The 22620-nt window shown below is 50.6% G+C and overlaps 1 protein-coding gene across 1 annotated transcript in view; it reads left to right on the top strand.

The window, feature by feature from the left end:
• Nt5dc3 (5'-nucleotidase domain containing 3) overlaps positions 1-22620 on the top strand; it is a 45190-nt gene that overhangs the window by 11183 nt on the left and 11387 nt on the right. The window contains exons 2-9 of the mRNA XM_075954613.1: positions 9023-9207; positions 13443-13517; positions 14150-14205; positions 17786-17876; positions 18933-19070; positions 20602-20662; positions 21325-21427; positions 21564-21665. Coding sequence (XP_075810728.1) covers positions 9023-9207; positions 13443-13517; positions 14150-14205; positions 17786-17876; positions 18933-19070; positions 20602-20662; positions 21325-21427; positions 21564-21665 — 811 coding nt within the window. The remainder of the gene's footprint in view (positions 1-9022; positions 9208-13442; positions 13518-14149; positions 14206-17785; positions 17877-18932; positions 19071-20601; positions 20663-21324; positions 21428-21563; positions 21666-22620) is intronic.

The following is a 22620-nucleotide window of genomic DNA, read 5'->3' as shown; positions in this document are numbered from 1 at the left end:
TATTGTGGGCCAGACTTGGTGACTCATGCCTTTAATCCCAGCACTCTGTGTGAGGCCAGCCTGGTACGTACTAGTAAGGTCCAGTTCAGTCAGGGCTACATGGAAAGACATTGTCTAAAACAACTAAAACCCCAAATAAAAAATAAAATCTTTGAAATAACTGTGCATTAATTCCTTTAAAATACTATGACCAAGGTAACTTACAGGAAAAAGAGTTCATTTTGACTTAGAGGGATAAGAATGCATCTTAAAGGGGAGGCATAACCGAGACAACAGGAACAAGAAGCCAAGAGATTGCATCTCACCCACAAGCACAAAGCAGAGGAAGAGACTGGAGGCCTTGACTCTCAAAACCCACCTCAGTGACTTTCTCCAGCAAGTCCGCGATCCTAAACCTCTTCAACTAGCGCCACTGACGGGAGGGGGGGATGAAGTATGCAGATATGCCAGCCTGTGGGGGGGCACTCCAATCAAGCCCGGCACACTGCCTACCACAGAATATGATGGGCCCTGAACTGCTAATCTTACACCACCCCTGTGTCCCTCCTCTGTAGACGGGGATAGTAGCTAGAGCCCTGAAGTAAGTGCGGTCCATGGCCTTGACTTTACACAATGGCTCCCACAGAGTGTTGAGCGCGTGTGACTACTGCCCACGAGGAAAACTTGGTGCTCTGGGCACGGTGGCAGTCCACAGAGAGCCAGGTGGTATATTGGGAAAGTAAGAGACTGTCTGCTTTTTGTAACTGGTAAAATTCACTAGGAGAAAAGGTTCTGTTTCTTCTGCAAGGCTTTTTGAGTTTATATATTCTTTTCCTGTCCCTCCTCCCCAGAAAGATCTTAAATCTGGCATATGACCAAAATAATAATAATAACAAAAAAGCATAGCTGAATAACTTTGTTTTATGTGTGGTGCTGAGGTCAAACCTGGATGCCAGGTAAACAATGAGACAATGAGTTATCGTCTTGGCCTTTAACATTTGAGACAGGCTCTTTCTCCGGAATTCTCCATCCAGTGCTGGAATTACAAACATGCAATACCATGCCTGGCATAACTAAATAATTTGTATAAATTTATTCATAACTAAAGTGAAATAACATTCCATCAAGAAAATGTCATCGCCATGTTCTAGGATTGTGGCTCCTGCTCATTTGAACTTGAGAGTTGTCCACTGGGCTCCAGCCCCCGTTTGGTCATGTCTTACTAACAACGTGCTTTGGGCTCCTGAGCTCAGTGTCTCAGATGAGCCTGTCTCCCCAGTTTGTGCCTCATTAGAATCACTGTAACAATATCTTTATCCGCATCTCTGAGGGTTTCCCTAGCAGAGATTTCCTGGAAAGTGAGAGTGCAGGTCAAAGGGTACGGCGTTCTTGGTGCTGATGGTTGGCTCTCTGCCAGAGAGTTCGCCAGGCACCGATTTCTGTGCTGAAACTGCCTGGAGCCAGTCCCTAGTCCCCAGCACCAACACCAGCACCGTCTCTGCCTCCTTTGTTACCGAAAGCAGAGTACTTCCAGACAGCACTAGGAATAAGAGCATCCTAGACCAGTGGTTCTCAACCTTCCCAATGCTGCAACCCTTTAATGCAGTTAGTTCCTCATGTTGTGGTGACCCCAACCATAGAATTACTTCCGTTGTTATTTCATAACTGTACTTTTGCTACTGTTATGAATCATAATGTAAATATCTGATATGCAGGATATCTGACACGCGACCCCTGGGAAATGGTTATTTGACTTCCCAAAGGGGTTGCAGCCCACAGATTGAGAACCACTGCCCTAGATGAGAGGAAAATGATGTCTTATTTTTATTATTATTATTTTTTTGCTAAGGACTACCTGCTTACTGTTGAAAAACATGTATGTGAGCCAACACAGTAGACCATGTGTGCCCGTCAGAGAGCGCAGTTGTTAACTGCCTAGATGTTTTCATTTACCTTTTTAAAGATGGGGTGGCTGAACACTTGTCGATTAGCTGTTTAACGTCTTTTCTGGGGATTTTAAACGTTATTAAGGACATTTCTGTTTGATTTTTTTTCCTAGTATGTCCCTAGTTTGTAAATCTGTCGATACTTTGCTTTTCAACACACTCTTTGGATTTTAAAAAAATTGGTACTTGGAAAGTTATGTGCTTTTCATAAATTTTATACCTTTTAATATCTAAAATGTTTTTTTTTAAAACTCTGTTTCACATGGCATATGGTTTGCTACATTCTGTGTGAGAACAACTTTCTCAACATTCTCTCCATGTCGCACGCATAGAAAGGCAGACTTTGAGCTGGAGAGATGGCTCAGAGGTTAAGAGCGCTGGCTGCTCTTGCAGAGGACCTGGGTTCAGTTCCCAGCCCAGTCGTCTATAATGAGATCTGGTATGGCGTGCAGGCATACAATATATATATTAAAAAAAGAAAGGCAGACTTTGACACGGTCTTAACAGTGTGTGGTGGAGCCGCGCACACCCAGCCTGCGGGTGTTGGTATGGGAGGGAAGTTTAAGGTTGGAGAGGTGGGGATACCTTTAATGCAGAGCTAAAGTTTAAGCACTTAAGGCAGTAAGAACTTTGAGCAGCTGAATATCCTTGAAAAGCAATTAAAAACTTCAGCTGACTTAGTTTAAGCAAAAAAAAATATATATATTTTTGAGGAGAAGCTGAGTTACAGTGCTTTCCATGTGCACGAAATTCCTGGCACCACAAAGATAAAATGAACCAAGAGAAGACATTTTATGGGCTGTGTCATGAAAATGTCACAAGGCTGTGGTCCTGGCACTGAAGTGATGCCACTGGGTGCCTCCCCCCCACCCCGCTTCTTACCTTGACAGCTCCTTGGTAGGGATCCCTTGCTCCTCCAGATTTATGTTTCCTCAGGCCAGACTTGGAAGAAAAAACAAAACCAAAACAAAACAATGGTTCTTCTTTGAAATTACTGAACAGACCCAGAAATGCCCCTGCCTGGCAGGGGAAAATACAAGACAGTGGTCAGGGGTTGTCCTGTGCCTACTCCGAGCTCCTCACTGTGTTGGGCCCCTCCTGTATGTTCTCCCTGGAGTCCGGAACCAGACAGACCTCACGTGCCCTGTGTGCTCAGTGCGTCTGGAGGTCCTGGTCAGCTGTTCTTACGGACATCTCGTCTAGTGTTCATTTCTCATCGATGCTGAGTCCTTAGGTCAGCCCACTCCAGTGTGGTGGCTTGGCCTTCCAGCTTCTGTGTCTTGAGGCATCCCTGTCACATCTGCCACAGGCTGCATTGGAAGTGATGGGTACCACTTGTGCCTCCTCAGGAACTGGTGGGCAGAGCTGGCCAGAACCAGGAATGGAAGAGAAAGGGAGGAAATTAGTACTCTGCCCCCCCCTCCCCCCCGCCCCAGTGCTTGGAAAGAGGGCCCGACTGGACAGGCGCAGGTTGGAGACGGTGAAACCACACTGGCTGAGCACAAAGAGCCAGAGACCACAGCATTGCTTAGCCCGGCTGTCACAGGACCCTCATTTGTCAGCTCCTCTTCCTAGCACATTCCTGCTTGGTCCCCGGGACACTGCCAGGAGGAAGTAACTTGCTTGTTTCTCTCTCTCCCTCTCTCGCTTACTCCCGTTATATGTACTTGAGACATGTTTGACACATGTATGTGTGTGCTTGCCCGAGGAGACCCGAGGTCAGCATCCATAGATCCTCCTTGATCTCTTTCGGCCTTAAATTTTGAGGCAGCGTCTCTCTCTGAACCCAGAACATGTTGGTCCAGATAGACTAGCCATGACTTTCAGGATCCACTTCTCTTTCTGTCTGCGCGCCATGCTGGGGTTTCAAACACCCACACCGTCACTTCCATCTTTTTACATGAGTACCAGGGAGTCAGGCTTCCTGCTGGCATGGCAGGTACTTTGACTGACTGGGGAGATGCCCCACTTGGTTGACCTTTAAGACTCTCTCGGCACTGCCCAATGGCTGAGTGACAGTCACCGCGCCTTTCAGATCTGTGAGGAAATCCCTTGGTAGAACCCCGGCCATAGGAGATTTCTACTTGACACATGCTCCACATTTACTCAGAGACAGCAATAGCTTTGCCTGACTGGACGCCTTTTATTAATGGAGAGTCATTTAGCCTTTGTGCATAGAAAGGGGGGCAAGCAAGGTTGGCTAAAGTTGACTTCCCCAGCTCAGATCTATACGGAGTTTAAAACAGTTGCTTGAATAGAGGGAAGATATTGGACTTTCCTAAGTTTTGCCTTCGTTCATTTTCTTTTCCTGTCAGCAGTAAAGATAGAATTTAGTCAAGGAATGCTATTCTGAGGGGGCCTTTAAAAAGCAAGTCAAGCCGGGCCATGATGGTGCATGTCTCTAATCCCAGCACTTGGGAGGCAGAGGCAGGCGGATCTCTGTGAGTCTGAGGCCAGCCTGATCTACAAGAGCTAGTTCCAGGACAGCTCCAAAGCTACAGAGAAACCCTGTCTCGAAAAACAAAAACAAAACAAAACATAAAAGCAAATCAGAAGAACGGCGAAACTGCTAAGAAAACAGTATGGAAGTTTGTCAGTGCACCATGGGACTGGAGATGGCTCAGTGGGGAAGGCATTTGTGCTGCTGAGCCTCGGGGCCACTGGCGGAAGAAGGGAACCAACCACACTAGTCACTCTCTGACCTCCACGCAGGTGCTGCTGGGTAAACGTAACAATAAGGAAAAGGGGAGGGGAGGAGATGGTGGGCACGTCCCAATGGGTGAACCTGAGTGCACTATGTGAAGGATAGATGCTGAGGACCCAGGCAGACTCTTGGTGACATGGTGGGGTGGTGCTGGGGGTGGGGCTGGGGTATGACCCAGTGAGTGTGGTGTTTCAGTGTTGCTAGAAAGTGCTCTGGAGTTGGATGGCCGTGATGGGAACCCAGGAGTGAACGTACTTAAAGCTACCCAACCACAGTTAATAATTAGGATATAAATTTTGTTTGAGTGCTATTTTACCATAATACAGCAAGAAACCACAAGCCCAAATCAAAACAGAATGCCTGTAACAACAACAACAACTTCTTCTTCTTCTTCTTCCTCTTCCTTTTCTTCTTCCTTCTTTCTTCTTCTTTGATCGGGTTCCGCCACTGTGTAGTTCAGGCTACCTCAGCTCCCGGAGCGTTGGTATTGCCATCAGCTGTTTCCCAGTGCTTTGTGGAAATGATTAGCAGATAGAGAACCAGAAGCCTCCTAGTGTGCCGGGGCCTCTGAATATCCCACATTGTCTGCTGGGGGACACAGCTTCCAGCTCATGGTGGCTCGTGGAGCTCAGAGCTGCCCGCCGGCTTCAGAGCTGCTTCTCCACTCCCCAGCACCAGTTGTTCATCTTGCTGTTCTCTTGTGTGTAAAAGGAATTCACTTCCTAAATCCACACCAGCTCCTGTTACTATTTAGTTTGTTTTTTGGTTTAGGCTTTTTTTGAGACAAAGTTTCTCTGTGTAACAGCCCTAGAACTCACCCTATAGACCAACCAGGCTGGCCTCAAACTCACAGAGATCCGCCTGCCTCTGCCTCAGGAGTGCTGGGACCAAAGGCATGCACCACTACCATCTGGCTTCAGTTTCTACTTTTGCAGAGTTAGTTCCATGACTAGGAGGGCCATTGTATTCGTGACATCATGTTTTTGGTGACATAAAGAGAACCTGAGATCCCTTTAGGTTTCTGACGCTTTGCCTTGTGCCTGTGTTGAAGACAGCATATGCCACAGCCAGGTGTTGAGTGGCGGCACTTGTGTGGTGTCCAGCTCTGGGGAGCCTTGGGCAGCTCTCTTCCGAGCTGACCTGTGGGGATTTCCCCCTGCACTACGGCACCATTTCAGGTTGTGAAAAGCGAATGGGCTTCCTTGCCAGGGCTTTTTATAAATACAAGCCTTGATTAAAGCCGGCTGTTGGAGCTTCCCACTCAAAGGTCATTTGTGAAAGGGGAGCTTTCGGTTCCTTCATAAGCAAACCTGCTTTACCTACGTCATCTGGATGAGCCTGTCACACTCAGAAAATAGCAGTGCCCAGAGTGGCCCTGGACGCTGCCCTCCTGGCGGGAGTGCTTGTGATCTGTCGCCTCCTGTTTTCTTCAAAGGCCACTTTATTTGCTCTCCTCAGACCGGGGCCACATTTGGGAATGAAAGAGCCACCTCTGCCACCCTGAAACCCAAGGCAGTTGCCTTGTTGTTTTTGATGAGGGACATTAATGAAAATGTGTTGTTTGTGGGGGACCACGCGTGAAATGCAGCGTGAGCAAAATCTGCATTCATCATCACTGGCCTGGAGACCGTGGGGTGTAAAGACTTGGGGGTTACCATCTGGCACTGTTTGCAGGTCTGTGAGGTGTTTCTAACTTCTGCTGGGTTTCCCAAGGGGTCTAGCTCCCTGGGCTGTAGCTGGGATTCTGCCCTAGTGGGGGGTCTGGTCCCGTGAGCCATTGCCAGGTAAGGTGAGCGCCTCTTGGCCACCTGGGTGGCCCCTGGTAGCTACTGTGCTGCTGCTCATAGAAAGAATAGTGGGTGGGCTCCACTTTATTTAGTTGTTTTCATTTTTAAAAATACTGACTTTGGGGGGCTGGCAGGAGTAGACACACCCCTGCAGAGTCAGAGATAACTCGTAGGAGTAAGTTCTCTCCTTCTGCCACGTGGGTTCCAGGGATCACACGCAAGTCTTCAGGGCTTTGGCAAGGGTTCCTATCTGCTGAGCCACCTGGCCAGTCCTCCTGTTTATTTTAGAAGAACATGCACCGTCACCATTGTAGCGAGATCCCCGTGATCTGGGGGCAGGGAGTTAAAAACCCAGATTCTGGAGCCAGACTTCTCAGGTTAAATGCTTGTCTTATTGTTGGGTGGTTGTGTGCCCTTCAGGAAATTATGGGTTCTCTGTACCTCGATCATAGCCATGTAAAACGGAGATAATGCATGCGCATGCCATGGGATAGCTAAAAGGATTAAATGGAGCAAGTCTTTGGGGTTGCATACAGGACATGCCGACAAGCGCTTAGTAACTACTGGCTGCCGGCTGTAGCTGGAGGACCACTTGAGCCTGGGGCTTTGGAACCAGCCTGTGTGATGTAGTGAGTCAACAGCTGTTATGATAGACCTGTCCTGAGTCATGGAATCCAGACAGGCTGAATTTGGTGTGATCGTGTGGTGGTTTTGCCCTCAGCTCCAGAGAGCCGCTGCCTCCAGCGCTTGGTGCCCTGTGAGCTGGTTCAAGCAGAGTCTGACCCATAAGATGGTAGAAGGTAGAAGAATACAATCGCATATCCTCTTAGTAGTATAGGACTGTTTGTGCTTGTCCCAAGGTTAGTTCTGGAGGCCCCTGTCCAGTAACTGCTAGTCCTGGCTACCTGGATCAGTGTATGTCCTTTTTGTCTCTTATAACACACTGTGCAGTGTCTGGTCCGCAGTGCCCCTGAAGATCCCTCAGGGAGCCCCGGAGCCCGAGATCTCACTGGTCGGTTGATTTCCCCAGCACCATCAGACCACAGAGCTATTGCCTGCTGCACCGCAGCAGCGCCTAAGTACATCTGATGACCTTGAGATGCTTGAGATGTGTTCTGTCTCCTGTCATTTGGGGTGGGAATGAAAGCAATCACATTCTCTATTACACGCTGTGAAAGGCACCGACATGGCCGCAGGATGCCATCTTCAGACTTCTGTGGTGTCTGGAAATGAGGTCATGAGGGTGGACGCTCCGTGTGGACATGGCTTTTGGCACTATTGACTGTCGTCTTCCTGCCTTCTGAATCTACTCTTGTTAACAATCCTAGGTGGTAGTGATCCAGGGCTAAAGGTGAATTATGTTCTAGGGGCATAAAAATAGGAAAGTATCCCGACATAATGCAGAAATAAAGTCACTGACATTCTCTCCTTCATCTTAAGATTATTTTTTTTCCGTGCTGGGGACCAAATGGCCTTGTGCATGCAGAGCAAACACTCTGCCGCTGGTCCACAGCCCCGGCCTCGCAGCTTGGACTGTGGTAAGGGTCTGTTTGAACTCGACATTGTAATGTAGAAAGAACCTTCGAAATCCCTTCAGGGAAGAGTAAAAGAGATGTAATAGCAGCCCCTCAGATGGAGAGACCTGCCACAGAAAGACTGCAGAACTGCTTTTGTGTCCAGTGGACCCCGAGGGTATGTGAAGTGATCCCACCTCTGATAAGCCAGCTGAAGAAAGTCACGCACTCACCACAAAGGTGTTATTATTAATGGGAAAAAATTAAACGAGGCAAGTGTTGGGTCGGTTATGGCATACCCAGGTAATGCGTATATTGAGGTTTTATGTAGCAGCATAAGGTCATATTCTCAGAGTCTGCAATACTGTGAGCTTGTGATTGAATATGAACTATGGAGACTGCCATACAGGCTTGTGTGTGCAGCAAGGTCAGCCTTATAGGATATAGATGGAAAAACGCTGGTAGCCAATACATTGAATGCTAGTTTTCTCTCTCTTCTCTCTCTCTCTCTCTCTCTCTCTCTCTGTCTGTCTGTCTCTCTCTCTCTCTGTTTCTCCCTCTCTCCCTTCTCCCCCCCTCTCTGATAGTGAGATGTATTTAAATTCCATGATGTATACTTATAAAATCTGTAACCAGCATACATTAAAAAAAAAGCCAATCTCTTGGGACATTAAAGCACATGCTCTTTCTCAGTCACAGTTACATTGAAATGTGAATGTTGCTACCTCTGAGCTCAATGAACACTCCCAGAACCCCCACCCATGGCTTTTGACATATTCATAAAAGGCCTTCTGCTATGGCCATTATCACAATCAAATTGAGAATATTTTCACCACTGGAAAGACATTCTGCACCCAGCAACAGTCGCTTCCTCACCTATGTGACACAGCCACTAAGCTGCCCTCTGTGCCCACGACCTACCTTTCCCTGCTCCTTCTCCCCTTCTCTGAAGCGCTCTCCTGATGAGCTGTGTCCCCGGGCTTGGATCTGCCTGTTCTGGACATCACATGAGTGTATAAACTGCCCCTTTGGTTTAGAAGCCCTTCGGCTCTTACCTCTGCCGTGAGATGACGGATTCTGTTTTGCTTCTAGAATTGGTTCCTTCCATCATGAACAACTTGCTGAACCCAGATGCCATTTTCTCCAACAACGAGATGAGCCTCTCGGACATCGAGATTTACGGCTTTGATTATGATTACACCCTGGTGTTCTACTCCAAGCACCTCCACACGCTCATCTTCAACGCCGCACGGGACCTGCTCATCAATGAACACAGGGTAAGGTCACAGAGCCCTTCCTGTCCTCTCTCCTTTGACCCCTTCGAGTCAACAGCCCTGTGCCGTCACGCCAAGGCCCTGCACTTGTTCAGAAGTCCTGTGGTGAGTGGCTGCAGGGGAATGGGCAGTTTCTGGTCCATTCCAGTTTCCAAGTGACTCTTACTTCTCTAGAACCTGGCTATATATATGTGTGCACATGTGTGTGTGCATGCATGCATGAGTGCTTGTGAGTGTGCAAGCGCATGGGTGTGTGCAAGTGCGTGTACAGGTGGGAGTCAGAACAGCCTTGTGTGTCTTCCTCAGGGGTGTTGCCCATCTCTCTTAAGACGGCCTCTGATTGGCCAGGAGCTTACCAATTAGGCTAGACGGTCAGTCAGTAAGCTCCACCCCTCCAGTTCTGGAATCAGGAGCATGCCCTTTAAACCCCTATACTACCCGAGAAATGTGGCTGTGATCTCTGTCTCCCCAGGGCTTTGCTGTGATTTGGGAGCTCCTTGTGTGCTGAGCATTCTGTCCTTGGTGGTGGTCACTGTTGAGCTCTTCTGCCCATGCGTTCCCTCCCCCCATCCGTTTCTCCCCCATCCCCCCATGCTTCATCTCTGGCTTTTATGAGCCATGGCCCGCTGGGGATGCAGGAAGGGTAACGGGGGTGACATGGACATTGTTCCAGAGGGAGTGGGATGGTCAGTGGTGGAGCCATCTGGTAGACCTCCTGAGGACACCAGAGCAGAGGGTTAAAGAGGCACAGCCAATAGTGGGAGTAGCTTTTTCAAGGAGCGCTGGGGGAAACAACCAAAGGGGTGTGATTTTGGTCTGGTTGGCCAGTAGAGGTGGCCTGGGGTGCAGTGAGTAACCTGGAAACCGAGGTTGTGAAATCTGCAGTTTGTCCCCTCTCAGATGTGACAAAGTGTGACCAGTGTGGAGAAACCACCACCCTGGTACTAGATGGGAGGGTACTAGATGTCTAGGTCCTGGCGTTGGGCACAGTCTCTCTGTACTTGTGTTTCTCAGTGGATTTACGCAATTACGCTGTCCTGATCCATGATGTGTAGAAAGGGCAAAAATGCCCTAGTCTTGTTGCTAAGCCCAAGCGGGAACCTTCTTCTGTTTTTTACACTTTTTGTCATCCACATTTCTTCGTCTGTTCTCCTCCAAGGGGAACAGGCCCTGAGTAACCAGGTAGCTCTGCCCCACCTTCTACCTGCCACTGCCCCTCAGCAGGCACCAGGGGATGGCTCCGCATGGTGCTGCCTTGTGCTGCCCAGCTGTGGTGTGCTCCGAGCTCGCTGTCGCCCGGTACACGGGATCCTGTCCTAACTTCCTGTCGGTACTGTCCCCCACTTCTGGCCAAACGCTGAGAGCTCGTGGTCTCCAGACGAATGCTTGGTAGCCTCCTCCTTGGTCCAGGTCCATCTATCCACTGCATCTCTGGACTTGGATTCCTGTAGAAAACAGGTTTAAGAACAGCACCTCCCGCGGGGTTTTGCTGTGGTCACTAAGTGTGAGCTGTGTTACAGATGTTTGGTGTCTATAAGACACCCAGCATGAACTACGGCCAGTGTCGTTGTTTCTCTCCACAGCCCCCCTGCTTCTGTTCTCTGTCTTAGAGACCACAGGGGCAGGACGCACAGTAGATCTGTCCAGTTGGGAACGTCTTCTCTACCTCTCCATGTTGCTCTTCGGAGCTCTCATCCATTTCTGCCTTGGGGTTTTTGTTGTGGTTAGCCGTTCAGAGAGCTGCTGCTAGCCAGAGAAGTGGAACACAGCCAGGCTCCAGGGCAGTAGGGATTACCCATGGGTCCCAAGCGCCCATGAGGGATGCCTGAGTCCTCTGCTGTACTGAGGTATTATGTCACCAGGCTGTCCTGTACAGGGCAACTTTGGACTTTATCAGGATGCTCACGTTCTTCCTGAAGCCATTGTCCTGCGGGGGCTTTTCTGTCTGTCTTCGAGGCCATCGACTATTCTGTTACTATGGAAATGCGGTGTCTAGCCAGCTGGTTGAGCTTCTGAGTTGGTAGCTGTTGCTGTAACAGGGGAGCGGTAAAGCTTCTAGGAGAAGGGCCGTCCTGGTTGGTTTTTTTTATCACCTTGACACAGCTAGAGTTATCAGGGAAGAGGAAACTTGTTAGAGAGAATGCCTCTATGAGATTGCCTGTGGCAAAGTCTGTAGGGCTTTTCTTGATTTTTGGTTGATGCTGGAGGGCCCAGCTTATTGATTTGAGTTCTACCTCTGGGCATGTGGTCCTGGGTGCTATAACAAAACAGGCCGAGCAAGCTATGGGGAGCAAGCCAGTAAGCAGCACTCTCACGGCCTGTGCTCTGTTTCGGCCTTGAGCTCCTGCCCTAACTTCCCTCAGCAATGGAGCACGGACTGAGAGTTACAAGAACCCTTTCCTCTCCACGTTGCTTTTGGTTATGGTGTTTTATGTAGCAAGAGAAACCCCAACTAAGACAGGGTGCTGGGCTGATTCAGAATAGATTAAGTCGGTTAGGGTGGACCTGAAGGTGGCACAGATCCAGGTCCCAGTGCTGGCTCAGCCACTGTGCTGCTTCTTGACCCTGAGTACATCTTCCTGACCCCGCCCCAGGCTGGCGGAGGCTCTGCAGTTTTTGGCCTTCAGTCACTGAGCAGAGCCATATCCCCGTGGCTGCGTTAGTGTGGGCTTTGGTGAATATCTCAATAAATACACAGAACTGTACATGGTGTTCAGAAGTCTGAGAACACCCACGAGGAGAAATATCAGGTTGGGGATTTCTTGGCAGGCGCACAGGTGTAAGATAAATGAGCCCAAATGTGACATTCAAGTCACTGCTGGTGCAGGCTGACTTGAAACTTGCCATGTGCCTTCAGGCAGGTGGTGCCTGGCGGTTCCAGGAAGCGGGCAGCCGTGTGGCTTGGCAGGCTCCCTGAGGTGATGCCTGTCCTGCTTTTATTTCTGCAAAATGGACGTGGCAGCACCTACAGGCAGAAGCTGGCAGAAGGGTGCTCTCAGGTCTGGGTCGAGGGGAGAAGGTACCTGGATTCTCATGCAGTGTAGAGGAGGGACTGGCATTTTTGTATAATGTGAGCAAGAGTATGATGCAGTTAAGGAAGAGCAGAGACCAGGCTGTCTGTCTCCAAAGGCTTCGTGTGTTCTCAGAATGGTACAAGTGGATGGGGCCACAGGCTGAGAAAGTCCCCTGGGACAGCAGCTGTGGGGTTCCCCAGCCAGCACAGTTGGGTGAGAACAGTAGCAATAGTCAGTCATATGGAGGCTTCCCCCAAAGACCTCATTTGGATGCCAAGGTCATGGTAACGTGAAGTTGATAGAAATAAGGAAGGGAGGATTTATTTCGACTTACAGTTTGAGGGCCCAGACCATTGTGGCAGAGAAATCTTGAAGCAGGACTGAGAGGACTTGTTTAATATTAATTATAAATGCTCGGTCGATGGCTCAGGCTTGTTACTAGCTAACTCTTACACTTAAATTAACCCACATTTCTTATCTATGCTTTGCCACGTGGCTTGGTACCTTTTCTCAGTACGGCATGCCCATCTGTGTTTGCTCGCCACTCCAGACTCCGCCCTCCTTCCTACCAGCATCTTCCTAGTCTGGCTCTCCTGCCTGACCTTATCCTATTCTTTATTAAACCAATCACAGTGACATTTATTCACACAGTGTAAAGGACTGTTCCACATGCCCAGTTCACTTAATCTTCATATAGCACCGTGGATGGTGCTGCCCTTATCTAGGATGGTCTCAGCTCCTTGTGAGCCCAATCTAGAAGTCCCTCAGATGTGCCCAGAGGTTTGTCTCCATGAAGATACCAGATCCTGTGAGGCTGACAGTTAGGGTTGGCCTTGCAGGGCTCCACGTGATGGTGTGCAAGTGGGATCAAGGGTCTGATCTCAACCTGGACCAATGGAGCCCAGGGCAGGATGGAGAAACAGAGGGCCAAGCTGGTCTATCCCTATGGGTATCACTTTCTCACCAAAGTGTTAACGACTCCCAGGCCATCGTACAGGGCCAATCTGTGCCGTCCTGAACTTACTGCCCTGCCCTCCTTTCCTGTTTTGTTTTAAGCCAGGGGCTGAGGTAGCTCAAGCTAGCCTTGAACTCCGTGTGTAGCTGAGAATAACTTTGAACTCCTGACCCTTCTGCCCCACTTCCTAAGTGCTTCGATCCCAGGACTGTATCCCCACGCGTGTCTTCTTTCATATTTCACTCATCACGTGTCCTCTGTCCCCTCAGTACCCCGCGGAGATCAGGAAGTACGAGTATGACCCAAACTTTGCCATCCGTGGGCTCCATTACGACGTCCAGCGGGTGAGTCTGATCTCCTGGTTTTCTGCAGTTTTACGGTCTTGGAAGCAAAGAGCTGCTTAATAAAACCCCTAGTGCTTTCCATGGTAGATGGGTCGGAATGCAGTTCTTCGGGGCTGCAGGATGAAATTATTCAAATATATTTGGTGGAGCCAATCAGAAGAGGGAGGCATTAGGAAGGCGTGTGTCTCAGGCGCCGGTGGGGAGTGCGGGTTAATGCTGGTAGGGGGCAGCTGCCATACTTTATTCCTTTCTCTTTTCTCATTGCCGTTTCCTTCAAACACGCCTCGGTTAATACGCAAGGCTCTCAGAAACCATGCATGCAGTGTTTCTCTACCTCTGAGTCCCGACCCCTTTGGGGTTGACAACCCTTTCCCAGGGGTCGCCTAGGACCACAGGAAAACACAGATATTTACATCACAACTCATAACAGTAGCAAAATTACAGTTACGAAGTAACAACGAAAATTTATGGTTGGTGGCCTCCACAACATGAAGAACTGTTTTAAAGGTTGAGAACCCTCCTAATGCTCGTGTTATGGAAATGCAATATTGATAGGATTTATAACGGCCCTTGCTCTGTTCATCTTGTATGCAAATTGTTGTTCACACGTGTGCACATGTTTGTTTTTAAAGGCAGTGTTGATGAAGATCGATGCTTTTCATTACATCCAGATGGGAACCGTCTACAGGTAAGAGGAAGTGGCCTCTCGCTCCCAGGTGTAACCCAGGGGCTTTGCATTTCAGGCTCCGTTCACTGACCAGGGATGAGGGAAGGGGCCGCATGTAACTCGTTCAGGAATACATGCCGAGGCCTGGCTCGTGTTTGTCTGTGGGGATGCCCTAGGAGCTGAAGGTGGGTGAGAAGCCACACGGGTGTGGGTGGCGGAGCATCTCATTCTCTCTGTGACGATTAGGGAGCCCAATATTGGCTCTTTTTCTTTTTTTTAGAACTCATAGAAGCACTTTGTTAGGTAGAAGAAATCTCTGACTTAAAATGAAGGGTTTTGGCTGTCAATGTTTTCTTATTGGGGAGGGGTTCAGGGAGTGGTCGGTCTGGTCTTAGTGTGTGTCTTATTCTTTATGAGGCACGCATGCTATAGTTTAGACTGTTGTCTCATAAACTCTGTCAGAGTAAAGCAGGCCTGCAGGTAGACTCGAGCACCAGCGAAGGCGCCAGGGCCAGCAGCAGCCCTGTCCCCCTCCGCCCCAGCACTGTGGGCTCTTCAGAACTGTAGGTCCTTCAGTGTGTGTGTGTATCCACACTTGTGTATAGAATTCCTAGACAGCGTGGCCATGTTTGTTGATTTGTTAGATATCGACACTGCCCTGCTGTGGCAGGTGAGGGTTTGGCTTTCGGGCACTCTGTCCCTGTCTGCTCTGGCCATGGTCTCCTGCCCTTATTGGACCTCAGTTGTTACAGTAGTCTTCCTTGTGTGGCTTCATAGGCAGAAACATGTACCTCAATTTCCTTCTTTGTTCAGGGTTTGCTTTTTTTCCCTTAAACTTAGTAACTTTGAGCCTACCCTGGTACTCGTTCTGTAGCCCAGGCTGGCCTTGAACTCACAGAGACCCACCTGACTCTGCCTCTGGAGCGTTGGGATTAAAGGCGTGTGCCACCACTGCCTGGCTTATCTGCTTCATTTTGACCCAGATACCTCTGCTTTTTCAAAATGTCTTGTGTCAAACACGGTTATTTTCCAATAATTCAATTTTTTTTCTTGTTTAAAAAATGGACTCTGCCCTCTTGTTCTTCCCCAGTGTGGCTGCTTGTCTCGGGACAGGCTTTGTGAGGGGACAACTCTGTGGAGCTGGTCCCGGGGTTCAGACCCAGAGCAGCCATCCCAGAAGCCACCAGTGTTCTGAAAATCCTCACCAGATCATCCCTTTTGTCCCCACATCTGTACGTCCTTCCTGGCCTCAAGCACGGCGTCCCCTCACTCCTGGCCCTCACGGGCGTTCCCCAATGTTCTTCACCCGCACAGACATCACTCTCAACAGCCCCCGCCTCGGACCCTGAGGGCTGCCTGTGCTTGTAGACTGCCCTAGGCTGCGTCTACACAGGTTCTTAAGTGCCTGGATTTAAGACTCATAGTCGCAAGTAACTGAAAACCAACACAGATGCGTTACTGTGTTCTCAACTAGCATCAGCTTGCATCCCGCAGCCTCAGGTCTGGAGAGTGGAGGAGCTTCCTGTCCTTCACACAGGGTGGGCCCTGTGCCCGATGTGACCTCGGGTGATGGGAGTGGGTGAGCTGGGTGAAAACAGCAGGAAGTCTCTGCTCTGCTTTCCCCAGGACGGCGTTGGCTGGCCTCATGCTCCTCTCCCCACTCCTTGGCTTCCCATTCCTGCCCGCACCCACGGCCCGCGGCTGCCTGTCCTGTTTCCCCTCCCAGCCTGAAGTGGTCCTGTTCTTTCCTCGCTCCTTCCCAGGTCCTTCCCATCCCGTCCTGACTCCCACCCATCCAATCCTGTTATCCCCTTTGTTTGTGTGTCCCCGGCCTTTGTGTAAGGGCCAGATGTCAGGGCTCAGCAGGAGGAACCGGGTGAGGTGTTTAAGAAGGGACCCTCCGGTGCAAGTTCCAGCACACTCTCTGCCACCAGAGCAGAGTGAGTCTCCAGGGTGCGGTGTCGTGTGCCTGTCTCGGGGGTCACACTGACTTTCCCACGTGAACCCCAGCTCTGCTGCCCTACCTCATGGGTCTCAGCAAGGCTCTGGGAGCCTTGGTGTCTCTGTAAACTGGCCAGCCCCAGAGCCTGTAGTGTAGCTGGTTGTGAGTGTGCTAGAAGTGCATCAGGACAGGCGGGCAAACGGGCCGCACCTCGGTCTCTCAACCAGGTGAGAACCACGGGGGAAGAAAGCAGCGGCTCCAGTCTTGTTCAGCTCTGACACCCTTGGGCTTGACTTTCAGCTGCGGTGTTGACTTCTCAAGGGCAAGGCCGGTGTGTGTGTGTGTGTGTGTGTGTGTGTGTGTGTGTGTGTGACTAACTAACCCTCACCTCATCGAATCCCCTGTGTGTGTGTGGGTGTGTGGGTGACCCTCACCTCAACAGATTCCCCCCCATGATTTTGCTTGCTGGGGTTTGTGTGTGCGCGCGCGTGCATGTGCACAGATGCGTGTGTGTAACCTACCTTCAGCTCATCGGATCCCCTCTTGGTTTTGCCTGCTTTCTTTCCTTGTGTGGTTCTGTCAGTGGCTGTTCTCCAAGGTCAGTCTAGAATGACCTGGTTTGTTACAAGGTCTTATCTGATTGCTGGAGCACAGCGTGTTTTGTTTTGTTTTTGTTCTCAAAGGCCAGGAGTTGTGACAGGTCAGCCAGGCAAAATGTCAGTGAGTGCACTCCGTGCGTTTAGCCCTAATGTGGAGACTGGAAGACATCACACGTCAAAGCACAGACTGCACCATGAGCCTCTTAAGGTCGGGTTGCTTTGCACCTCATCAGCCCGTTGGCACTTCTGCTGATTGACTTGCCCCTGTGGAAGGCAGCGAGGCCTTCTGCTGTTTCCTAATTACCGGTTCTGTTTCTCAAGTGCTCACCCCTGGAGAAGGGCGGAAGAGCATCCTTCTGAGATGGGCAGCTCTGGCTGAGCGGGTGATGTTTCCCCTGGATATGCAGGAACTGGACTGATTTGCAAGTTCCAGGTCAGGCCTAGAGTGGATGTGTGCAGAGGGGAGCGGGCATTCCATGTCACCTGGCGCTCCTCTCCCTGAGCTTCCTGCTGCAGGGCATGCATGTAATCCACTTGGCCTCTTGCGTGTCTTTTTCCACCTCAGCACTCAGTGTTGGGGACAGTCATGGAGGAAGAAGATGAGTTAGAGACAGAAACAAGCTTTCTCTGCTCAGATGTGTGAAAAATCGCCACCTGAAGCAATTCCTTGGGGGGGGGGGTTGAAAGCCATGGAGAGCGGATTTAACCCTGATGCGATGCTTTCTGCCTGGATAACTTGGAGGGAGGCACGTAACCATTCCTGTGGGAAGAGCAGTAACTCCTAGGACAGGTGACAGGTAGCTGGGTGCCCAGGTGAAATCCTGCTCGGCGTGTTGGAGATGTCATGTAGGATTAGTTATTGCTGTAAATCTGGATCCTGTTTCCGACAGAAGCCTGGCAGTAGCACCCTGTCTGCTGGTCGTAGCTGCTGCTGTGTCCTGTGTCATATTTTGCCTCCAGCAGGTCTCCTGCCATAGTGGAAAAACCCCATCAGTGTGCGGAAGTCAGACGTTGCTCTCTCCAGTCGAACCCTGTAACGACACCACCTGTATTTTTTCAGAGGCCTCAGTGTTGTCCCCGATGAGGAAGTCATAGACATGTATGAGGGATCCCATGTGCCCTTGGAGCAGATGAGTGACTTTTACGGAAAGGTAAGGACAGCCGCTGGGTCGTCAGAAGCAGCCGCCTTTCCCCTTTGATCGGCAGTTTTATGGCTGGAGAAACTTCTTAGGGAGGAAGGACTTAGCTGGGCTTCTGGATTCGGAGGTCATGGCTCTGATGCTCCCAGGTCTGCAGTGAGGCACAGTGTTATTTAGAAGGGTGGGGTGGAGGAAAGGGGGAAGCAGAAAGAGGGAGAAAGGTAAGGGTTTGGGGGCTGAGCTACATCTGCTTCCTACAGCTGGGCCCTGCGTCTTACTAGTCAGTCAGTGTGAGTTGGTCATGAGACGACCTGCTGATGAAGTTAGCAGTCTCTGACTCAATTGCTTCTCAATAGCACCACCTGGAACGAGCCAAGCCTTGTGCACAGGTGCTTTGGGGAGAGGGGTGCTTGTAGCTAAAGAAACTTAATGTTTGGGCTCGCCTGGTGTGTGTGTGATTGATGGGACCCTGAGATCGGGTCTGTAGAGAGTGCAGAGAGTGTAGATCAGAGAGAGAGAGAGAGAGAGAGAGAGAGAGAGAGAGAGAGAGAGAGAGAGAGAGAGAGAGTCACTGTTGGCTCTTGACGATCCCCTCTGGTGGAGGCTCTTTCTGTCTTCTCAGTCACCCCATTTGTCCCCATATCCCTGCAAGCGTGGCTCCACGTTTTGGTGTGAGTCCCTAGGGGTTGCCTAGGAGCAGCCGTGGTCGTCCTGAGGACCGGCTGAAGCATTCTGAGACTGAGGTCTGCTCAGCTGCCTTTACTGGGCATGATCCGGGCTTTTCTCACCTCCTGGGAGAGAAGAGGAGGGAGAGCAGAAGAGAAGGAGGGAGGGAAGAGAAGGGAGAGCAGAAGGGAGGGAGGGAGGGAGGGAGGGAGGGAGGGAGGGAGAATCACCCCTGGAGGCCCAGGAACAAGGGAGCACTTTAGGTGCTCACCGTTGAAGCTCCCCGTGTGCAGGGGGAGCCGAATGCGGATCACTGGGACCCCCTGGCCTCCGGGCAGCCTCTCGCTGCTTGTCACCACGTGAGATGGGGTCTGCATCGCTCAGCCTGCCTTCTGCCCGCAGAGTTCTCACGGGAACACCATGAAGCAGTTCATGGATATCTTCTCACTGCCCGAGATGACCCTGCTGTCGTGTGTGAATGAGCACTTCCTGAAGAACAACATTGACTACGAGCCCGTGCACCTGTACAAAGATGTCAAGGTGAGGGCAGAGGGCAGGAGCTCAGGGCAGTGGCTCTGTGTCTTTCTGGAGAAGGTCAGCTGCGTCTGGGTGGGGAGTTTGGGTGGTACTTCTCTGGGGTCACCAGTCTCTGTGATTGAGTGTGGCTGTCATAAAGGGACAGGGCTGCTTCAGAATAACCAGGACAGCATGCTCTAACACAGATGGTGCCTGCCAGGACCTGGACTTTGAATCCCCTGAGCCTGTCTCCTCTTAAGACAGAAGAGGCCACTGTCCATGCCCTGTACTTCAGCTGTGAGGCTGCCATCACGCAGAGGGAGCCCTTTTTAAAATCTTTTCAAATGCCAGGTCATTGCACACCTTTAGGGGATACAGTGTGCTTTGGTGTACACCGTGTCCCATGAGGATGTATTGGGATGAGGAGAGCCGGAGGGATTGGTTAACATATCCACAAAGGCTCCACATGACTCACTGAGGCCTGCAGAAGCCGTTTCAGAATCCCACTGGAGGGCAACAGACAGATACAAACACTGAGATTCATATGTACATGTTCTATAAGTTTGTGTTCACAGTTACATATTTATAGAACTCTATGTATTAATCTGTGTCAGTTTCTCAGTAACTAAAAATATGTTTATATATTATTGACAGGTAATAATAGGCTCTGATAGGAGTGTTTTGCATTAGCTTATTACATCTTTGTGTTTGGTACCCAGAGGTGTTACTATTATCACTCCCGATGTAAAGACACGGAGGCACCGAGAAACTGAATGTCCAGGGTCACACAGTTAGTTAATGGCAGGGCCTAGATTTTTAACCCAGACAGTTTAGCTTGTTAACCCATCGTCTTCTGTGTTGTGTAGAATTAGAACAGGCTTACGCTGAAGGTGGCTGAGATTCAGAGTGTACCTCAGAGTGGCCCACTCTGACAGAAGCGCTCTTACAGTGGCAGGCATACACCCCTGCTCCAGGAACCAGAACGTTCCCTGGGCCCTTCAGGAGTCCACGAAGGGCCTGCTGCACGGTCTCCACCCCGCAAGCGGAACCCTTCAGTGACACCGGGCAAGGCCATGCTGGCACAGCCCTGAGCCTACAATGGAGTTTTTGTCTTCCTCTTTCTTGTTAGACCTGCTGCTGCCCGGTGACAGTGACGGGGCAGCTTCTAGCCCTACTGGTGGCATCCAGAGAGGAGGTCCTGCCTGAGAACTGTTTGCATCTATTGTTGCAGGCCAGGGCCCCCTTCCTGCAGAGGCTGTCTGCCATTGATCTGTTTGCCATCCTGCATGTAAACTACTCTTTGTCACGTGGGACTTCATTCAGAATCACACAAATGACCTCTTTAAAGAGAGGCTTTTTGAACTTGCATTGGCAGCAGCCCCTGCCACCGTGGGAACACAGCTTTTCCTAAAGTCCTACCTGGGCTCAATGGGCTGGTGTTGAGATGCATAGCATGTGGGGCGGCAGGCTCCTAAGACAGAGGTGAGGGCCGATGCTGCCCCACGGGGGCCGACTCCAGCTCCCCTTTCACTGATGACGAATCTGCCTTTGACAGGACTCCATACGGGATGTCCACATCAAGGGAATCATGTACCGGGCCATCGAAGCGGACATTGGTACGTACTCAGCGGCCCTCGCTGCACTGCTGTGTGGGCTTTTAAACTTCATGCCCTAGGGGCTGCACAGGGACCACAGGTGTCTCCTGGGTGTTGTCTAAGGACTCTGATTCTGGCAGTGAAGGTGTCTCCTGGGTGTTGTCTAAGGACTCTGATTCTGGCAGTGAAGGTGTCTCCTGGGTGTTGTCTAAGGACTCTGATTCTGGCAGTGAAGGTGTCTCCTGGGTGTTGTCTAAGGACTCTGATTCCGGCAGTGAAGGTGTCTCCTGGGTGTTGTCTAAGGACTCTGATTCTGGCAGTGAAGGTGTCTCCTGGGTGTTGTCTAAGGACTCTGATTCTGGCAGTGAAGGTGTCTCCTGGGTGTTGTCTAAGGACTCTGATTCTGGCAGTGAAGGTGTCTCCTGGGTGTTGTCTAAGGACTCTGATTCTGGCAGTGGAGGTGTCTCCTGGGTGTTGTCTAAGGACTCTGACTCTGGCAGTGAAGGTGTCTCCTCTCTGTCCTAGAGCTTGGTGTCTGTCAGTGTCGTTCTAAGAGGGGTGATGGCTGCTGTGCCACACTATCCTGTTTCAGTGTGTGTGTGTGTGTGTGTGTGCCCACCCTGTAAGCGCCTCCGAAGCGCCTGATTTCATCCTGACCGCGTGAACTTCTCCCTCATCCTTAGAGAAGTACATCTGTTACGCCGAGCAGACCCGTGCGGTGCTGGCTAAGCTGGCTGACCATGGCAAGAAGATGTTCCTCATCACCAACAGCCCCAGCAGCTTCGTGTAAGTTCCGTCCCCTCGCCAGCGGCTGGCTCATGGCTCAGATGCCATCCGTCTTGGCAGCTGGGAAGGAGTAGTTTGCAAGACATTTAAAAAGTTCATCCCTTTGGTGTTAGCTCACCTGGCTGCCTTGTTCCAGAGACAAAGGGATGCGGTACATCGTGGGGAAGGACTGGCGGGACCTCTTCGATGTGGTCATAGTTCAGGCTGAGAAACCCAACTTCTTCAACGATAAGCGGAGGTAAGGCCCATCTGTCGGGGGCTTGCTGGTATTCTGCGAATACGGGAAGAGCGTGCGTTAGTGAAATGGAGTTACAAGGTCCCGAGCATCCGAGGCACAGCTCTGGATTTGTAACCTGTCTAACACCCAGCTTTGGGAAGAGCGGGCGGGTACATAAGACAGCATTCTCAGCTCAGTGTGGGTTGCTCTGGTCATGGGGGTCAGGCTTTAAGAAACTGATGGAAACTATGGAAAACAAGGATCAATACCACACAGCAAAGTAGGTCTTTGGCTCCACATACCTTGTGACGTATGAGAGCACTACCAATGCCAGACCGCCTGGTGGCGTCTCTTGAAATAAAGCTAATTGGTGCATCTAAAATTGCAGCTGGATTTTGCAGACTTCTCTGCCATCCGGGACAAGGTTCAACCATGTCTTATGTAACACCCCCCCCCCCCCCCCCGCCCTGCCTCCGGAGTTTTGGGAGGTGACGAGGAGTAGTTGGGAACAGCACAAGAGTGCTAAAATGTCATTTATCCTGGGGGACAGATAGGTGGCCCCCACTTCTAGAGACCCACATTGCTGAAGATTCTTGTGATAGCATTCTAAGAATAGTTTCTGTCTAAGGCACTAGTTTGGGAAGGTTTGCACGGGCTTTCCTGGTCTGTAGCTGGTGACCAGCAGCCTTTGCTGTGGTGGGTCCAAGCACCCTAATGTGGTACCTGAAGTTAGTGCAGCAAGTGTACACTCCTTGGGGGATGCTCAGTTCCACAGTGGCTCCCGGAAGAAGAGGCAAGCCCCAAAGCCAAGCAGAGAGAATGAGAATATAGGCCAGAGTCTTGAGTGGAATCAGAAGCGGCACGCTCACCATGTTGCTTCAGGGCCCTCGCACAATTGCTGGATTCCTGGGAAAGCTGGGCCTCCCTTCACCCAGGCTTTTCTGACATGTTTGTCCACAGTGCGGGGGTCAGGACC

This window comes from Microtus pennsylvanicus, chromosome 20, assembly GCF_037038515.1.
Source record: "Microtus pennsylvanicus isolate mMicPen1 chromosome 20, mMicPen1.hap1, whole genome shotgun sequence".
Taxonomy (NCBI): domain Eukaryota; kingdom Metazoa; phylum Chordata; class Mammalia; order Rodentia; family Cricetidae; genus Microtus; species Microtus pennsylvanicus.
Note: the sequence above shows the minus strand (reverse complement) of the source record. Positions and strands in the feature narration are given on the sequence as shown.